General features: G+C 55.5%; 1 protein-coding gene across 1 annotated transcript; it reads left to right on the top strand.

Moving 5' to 3' along the window:
- The first annotated feature begins 5,399 nt into the window (after positions 1-5,399).
- Positions 5,400-6,560, top strand: LOC109758899 (protein LURP-one-related 11-like). Its single transcript, XM_020317758.4, has one exon. It carries the CDS (start codon positions 5,453-5,455, stop codon positions 6,029-6,031), a length of 579 nt encoding a protein of 192 aa, XP_020173347.1. The 5' UTR covers positions 5,400-5,452; the 3' UTR covers positions 6,032-6,560.
- The last annotated feature ends 236 nt before the right edge of the window (positions 6,561-6,796 follow it).

Raw genomic sequence — 6,796 nt, 5'->3', positions numbered from 1 at the left:
CCGTCAAAGTTATCATTGTTCTTCTCATCACGCCTTCTAATGATGTTAAAATCACCCCCCACCAGGATTCGAAGCTGCTCAGAACCACAAATCCTAACCAGATCCGCCAAGAAATCAGGTTTGAGCTCGGGCTGTGCGGCACCATATACCGTCACCAGAGCCCAATTAAACCCATCAGCTTTCGACCGCACCCTAAACTTAACAGCAAAATCTCCCATAACCACACTTCAGACATCTAGCGAATTGCATCTCACTCCGAGTAAAATCCCTCCCGATCTTCCTCGCGGTGGCAGACAATGCCAGTCAAAATCAATACCGCCCGATAAGGTATTGAGAAATTGTGGCAAAAAATTATCTCTACCAGTTTCCGACAATGCGATAAAGTCCAACCTATGCTCTATAGACGCCTCTGCAAGAAACCTTCTTTTAGCCAAGTCTTTCAGACCTCTGCTATTCCAAAAGATTCCTTTCATATTTCGTCATGGAATTTTTTAGCAGTGCGGATCCTAGCAGTCCTACGCACTGCGGAAGTCGGGTAGATCTTCCGCTTCCATTTGCGTTTAGGAATGTTCTCACTCTCCAGCCGGTCCTCACAACCAGGCTCAGAAGGTCTGACAACACCACTCTCCAGACTCTCCTCCTCCTCCTCATACTCAGGGAGGGGAGGAGCGAGATCCGCACAAATATTATCAAGCACTCTGACCCCCAACGCATCAATATCAGAATCATTCATGGGTTTAACCGCTGCTAAGTTACGAATCATCTCTAAAGCCCGCTCAGCCTTTAAATCCAGGATATCATTAACGAAATTTGAAATCTCACTAGCATTACTACCTAGTGAAATTCCTAATTGGTTTGCATTGTTAATAATCTCATCATTAGAAAAATGCAGGATGGAATGTGAGGTATTAACCGACATACCAGTAGTGACCTCAACGCCACGAAGCTTGGCCGCCCTCATGATGCACCGCTGCTGGATGTCGTCAACCTCCGGATGATCCTGGAGACGACAGCTCATCCGTCGCCCCTCAGAAACCGGATCTGGAATCCCACCGAACGCAATCACCTCCTCCCGAGTGACCCTGCTCTGGGTGAGGCCTCCTGCCTCACCCCGAACACACAGTCGGTCAGCCTCCATCGACGATGCCGCTGGACCGCCGGAAAGCGGTGGGGCGCTCGACGGCACCGCGATGTTGGTCGCGCCCCACTGCAGAGAGACGACACCAAGCCAGCGGAGGAAGGAGCAAAGGCCACCTGCCCACGCTCCCCAACCACCCCGGCCCGCTGACCAGAAGGACGCGCCGGCTCCGCAGGGGGGCCGTCCACCCTAGGCGCCCCAGGATAAGAGGGCCCCGAGGCCACGTGCCCCGAGCCCCCTCCAGAACGTGGAGCCGTCGCCCGCAGCTCCGGCCTCGCGAGAGGAGAAAAGGGTGCCGAGGCCACCTGCCCCGGACCCCCCTCCCGAAGATACAGCCTCCACCACCGAGGCCTCGTCCACCGCGAGAGGGGAAGAGGGCGCCGAGGCCACCTGCCCCGAGCCCCCTTCAAAAAGCGGAACCGCCACCTGCAGCTCCGACATCGCGACAGAAGAAGAGGGAACCGAGACCACCAGCCCCGGACCCCCTCCTGAGGGGAAAACCTCCACCGTCGGACCCTCGAACTTAGCAGAATCAAGTAGAAGGCCATTGGAGGGAGGCACCTCCTCCTCTCCCCTGACCAAGATCGGCGAAGCCCTCACAGCATCCTCAAAATCCAAAGCCGGTAATGTGTGCTCAATAACCTCGTCAGACTCCACCCGCTCACTCCAAAGTCTCGGAGGCGCTGAAGCCGGCTCGAAAGATCCAAATCTCAGATTAGTCGTAGGCACTGTGGTGGGGGCACTGTCCCATCCCCGGACGTCTGAGAAACGGATCCCGGTCCATTGGACAACTCTCGTCCAGCATCATCAACCGGTGCCTTCTTAGCTCCCGCACTATCATCTCCCTCATGCATATCAACATCAGACCCGTTAGCCGCCTCGGCGAACAGACTCTCATCCTCAAACTCAATCACGAGGTTATAAATCTGGCCTCGATATGTCCACTTGACCACATCAGGCACAAACTCAATATCCAGAACACTGACCAACAACCGGGCAACCCCGTGAGCTCTGTAAACGCCATATCCACTCTCTCAGTCTTCCCCACCATAATGCCCAAACTAGCCACGACCCTGGCATCCTGCATCGGCTTCGAGGGAGCCCCGGAAAAATGCAGCCATACCTGAGTGAGAGGCTTACCCTAAGGTTCGACCTTCTTCCACTCATGGAGCTCGAGGATACCATCAGTACCCGACACTTTGCACATCCCAAAACTCAGAAGTATCTGCAAATCCTCAACTGAAGGGAACTCAACCCTAAACATGTTTGCCTCGAGACTAACAAGCTCCCACTGGAAGTCACCAGGAGCTAACTCCTGCAGCCTCTGCACAATCTGAGTCTCAGAGACCTCTCCTCTGGTAACTTTGACAACCCTAGTGGTCAAACTCTGGGTCTCATCAGGGATCTCCATCGCATCAGGAGACTCAAAGAACATGAGCTCAGCACAGTACACTCCATACATCATAAGAGACGGCGCCTGATCTCGCAAAATAGGACAAACCCCTGAATCATGTGCCGGCTTGCCACAGGTGTCACATAGGTCAGCTACGCACTCAGCAATAAAATGACTCTTCTCTCCACACCGATAGCACAACATTTTCTCCTTCTTGCGTGCCCACTTGGACGCCCTGTCCGAGTCAGTCCTGTCTGTCACCTCTACTGACGCCGACACCGTGGTCTCAGTCCTGGGTATCTCAGCATTAGCGAGCGCCGACACCACATCCATAGCCTGACCGGACAACACCGGCTCCTCAGCAGCCCCAGCATCGGTAGTCGGCCCGACGACCACAGGCATAGGAGGCTGCCGTTGACGAAACCGGCCACCTTGACCACCACGATGACCGCGGTAGCCACCCCGTTGCCGATAGCCCGGGCCAAACGCCCCCTCAACAAAGCCACCCGGAGGACCAAGAAATGGTCTCTCCGCCGTCCCGTCACTCTGCCAGGCATATCCTCGGCCACCTCCAGTCGACGAAGAACCTCGGTGCTGGCCATCTCCATATGCATTGAATCCATCATCACCCCATTGCCCCCGGGGCGTTCCCGAAACACCTCCAGCACCCGAGTTTTGCGGTGGCGGCGCCTGCGTCTGCATCGGCCCAAACCGATTCTGAGTCGGCCTCACGACGTAATGCAGCGGGGGGGCCGAGGCTGAGCAGGTGTCACACCCCGGCCCGCTGCGGTCACCCCATTCAGAGCCGGCGACGGCGGCCGAGAACCACCTGCCGACCCGCCTTGACTCGCGGCAGGCAGCCCCGCCCCTGGAAGGGCACCGCCACCACGCCCTCCGGCCACATTCGCCAGCCCAGGGCCGACCACTGAACCCCGGCCAGTTGCAGCCGCTGGCGGCGGCATGCCTCGACCGGACCCAGCTACTGGTGTCGGGAGCGCGCCCCGGCCAGAACCACCCGGCGGCAGTGCTCCCCAGCCAGAACCACCCGGCAGCAGAGCTCCACGACCATTGCCACCGGCAGGCGGCGGCGCACCTCCGGCGCGGTCGGCCCCGGCAGGCACGACGACGCTCTTTCCTTGCTGCAGACCAGCCCCGCGGCCCGCCATGGCCACTAGGGGAAGGATCCGTCTAGCGCGCCCAGGACCCGCAGACCGCAGCCGAGGCAGCCGATGCAATAAAACCCTAGGCCTCGAGGTAGACGATCGCGACGTAGATGTCGCAGGGTCGCATGCGACGTAAGTTTTGCCATCGCTAGGTCCCGGACTCACCTGGGCCTCATACCCAGTGTACCCTGGCCCAACGACCTCAGGCAAAAACACGTCCAAACCCAGCCCACTACGGCCCAGCAACGATTTCAAACGAGCCTGGCGATCGGCCGCGATCTGGATCGGCAAGCTCGCCGGCTTCGCCGCCGCAGCCAACGCCGGCGCCGAGCGCGGCCCTTTCCGGCTAGGCTTCTTTCTCCTCTTAACCTCAATCCAAGACTCCAGACGAATCAAATCGAACAAAGTTAAATTAGAGAGGTTTACCTTAGGCACGGGGCCCTTCCAAGGCCGAATCGCCGTCGCCGCCGTTCTGCGATGTACAACCCGACGAACCATCTCCTTCTTCTCTCCAGCGTGAAGACCAATCCTAGCTGGATCCTCGGCCGGCAAGATTGTGTCGATCGTCGTCGCCACATCATCTTCGTCGTAGCCGGCATTGAAGAATTCACAAATGACATCGGAGGGTGATGGAGATGCCGGTGAAGTCTCCGGCGAGTCCCCGTCCTCGTCGTCCTCGTCAGAATCCGCTATAGCCCAGAACCGGCCACCCACTCGCCGGCGATCGCCGGTAGACGAGGGCTGGGCACCCGCAGTCGCCCGCGAGGTCGCCCCAGATCGCCTCATCTAGTCACTTAGAACAACACGTACCGCCTAAGCGGTACTCCTTAACACACGTGTATGGACGAGAATAATTTTGTTTCACTTTTGCCACTCTTAGCTATGATACATTGTCAAAAGCTAAGAGTGGCAAAAGTGTCCCTCCCCGTTTGCGCTCCGGTATTGTAGTCGTCGATCTGCATATGAGCGTCCCTCCTCGTTTTATGGCAGGCCTTGCTTTGTTTAACACTGCATCACAGTTCTCCTGTGGGCTGTTGGCAGGAAGCTACCGACTAATTAGTGGTACCTCACTCAGAAGCACGTGCGTGCATTTTAAGTCATCGATCACTACGAACTACCGGTTGTCCAAAGAGCTGGAACCTGATTCCTTAATCCAGGAGGATTATGAGTACAAATGCACTAGCTTATTTCGTATGAACTTGTGCCATGTGATGCTGTAAACAAAGCTGAGGGTCGCCGGCAGCCCGACATTAGAAAATGGGGAGGACGACTGAAGAATATTGCCCCATGGTCCATGGAAAACGAGAGGAAACTAAATGACTGCTTAATTATATTAGGTGCAGGTACCTATCTTACGTGCCTGCTTTCTTTCTGCTTGCCAAACACAACAATCTGTAAATAGTACGTTTCGATCATCCAATTTTAATCGCGATATCACACATGTTCAGCATTGCATTACATTACATTGCGGTTTCAACTCTTCGATGAATCTCTAAACGTGATGCTGATCGCATGCTGATTTGTATACAGTACAAGACGGAGCATAAACAACTAGTAATCCAGTACAGCACTATTCTATCCTAAGCGCGTGAGCGTGATGCACACACTGCCTTTAACTAATCCGGCCACGGAATAAACAAAATGTAGTTCAAGCATCCCTCTATAAATAGGTGGAGCCAACCACTGCTCCCACCGTCCAAATCATCCCAACATCAACAGCCGAGCAGAGCAATCTTCTTCTTCTTCGATCTCTCGGCGATGGCCAAGATCCAGCCCCTCCCCGCGGCCCCATCGCCGCCGTCCTCCGGTGATCACCGCCAGGGCCAGCAGGCGTACACGGTGTGGATGAAGTCGCTGGTGTTCAACGGCAACGGCTGCGCGGTGTACGGCCCCGACGGCGCCGTCGCCTTCCGCGTCGACAACTACGGCTGCAGGGGCGGCCGCGAGGTCTTCTTCATGGACCGTCAGGGGAACGCCCTCATCAGGATCAGGCGCAAGGGCTTCGGCATGTTCAGGAGGTGGGAGGTCTGCCGGTGCGAGGACGAGGATGCGACGCCGTGGTTCACCGTGCGCCGAGCTGGCAAGGGCGGGGCCGCCGTTGCGATGCACGGCGGCGCGGGGACATGCTACAAGATCGACGGGTGCTCTGCCAGCAAGACGGAGTACAAAGTCCGCGGCGTGGACGGCGCGGCCGTGGCGGAGGTGGCGCGGAAGCAGACGGCGGCCGGGGTGGTGCTGGGAGAGGACGTGCTGACGCTGACGGTGGCGCCGGAAATGGATCACCTGCTCGTCCTGGGTTTGGTCGTCGTGCGTGGCCTCATCAACCGCTCCTTGTGACCCTCTTCTTCTAGCTCAGGAACGCCGTAGATGGTGAGAGTAGGAACGCCGTAGGTGGTTCATGTGACCATTTTTTTCCTGACGAACAATTCAGGAAGTTTTTGCCCATGCCGATTGGCATGGTGATTCTTTTTGTTGTATGACTTTTTTTTTCCCTTTCTCAAAGGGTTTTTCGCGACCATAGTTTCAACACAATGAAACAAGGTTATACACCGATTGTATAAATCTTTGGATGTGTTCGATTTCCAGGTTGTCTATGAGTTATCCTCTGTTTGTGAGAGTAGTTAGTTTAGTTGTACAATGAAACACAAATGTTAGCCTATGAAACTCCAATATATGAATCTATGATCCCACACAGAATAAATTGAGAGGCACCCAAAATGTTTCTAAAAATCTGAATTAGTCCTCGGCCTCTTGGAGAAGAGGTTGGCGCACACAAAAACGTTAGCCAGTCACTACTCATTGGCAGACGCAGCAAGCAGCTGTCGCACTGAAGATGTCTCTGCGCGAAAAGAATGTTCAATAGGACACACCACAACTTCAACGCAAAGAAGAAAAGAGCACACATCAACATCAGCCTACCAAAATGACGTCCGTGTCACTGCCAGCCTTATTAAACTCAGTCAATTTATCGAGGAAATCGGGGTACAAAGTGTGTACAACGAGCGGAAGACCAGTACACAGAGGCGGCGACGGAGATAGCTGTCGGCTTGAAAAAGAGCAAGCGAGCAGCAGACCGTCTCTCTCCCTCCCTCCCAAAAGGTT

Source organism: Aegilops tauschii, chromosome 3 (assembly GCF_002575655.3).
Source record: "Aegilops tauschii subsp. strangulata cultivar AL8/78 chromosome 3, Aet v6.0, whole genome shotgun sequence".
In the NCBI taxonomy this organism is placed as follows: Eukaryota; Viridiplantae; Streptophyta; class Magnoliopsida; order Poales; family Poaceae; genus Aegilops; species Aegilops tauschii.
Note: the sequence above shows the minus strand (reverse complement) of the source record. Positions and strands in the feature narration are given on the sequence as shown.

Coding starts and splice junctions, on each gene's coding strand:
- LOC109758899 (XM_020317758.4), top strand. CDS start 5,453: ATGGCCAAGATCCAGCCCCTCCCCGCGGCCCCATCGCCGCCGTCCTCC.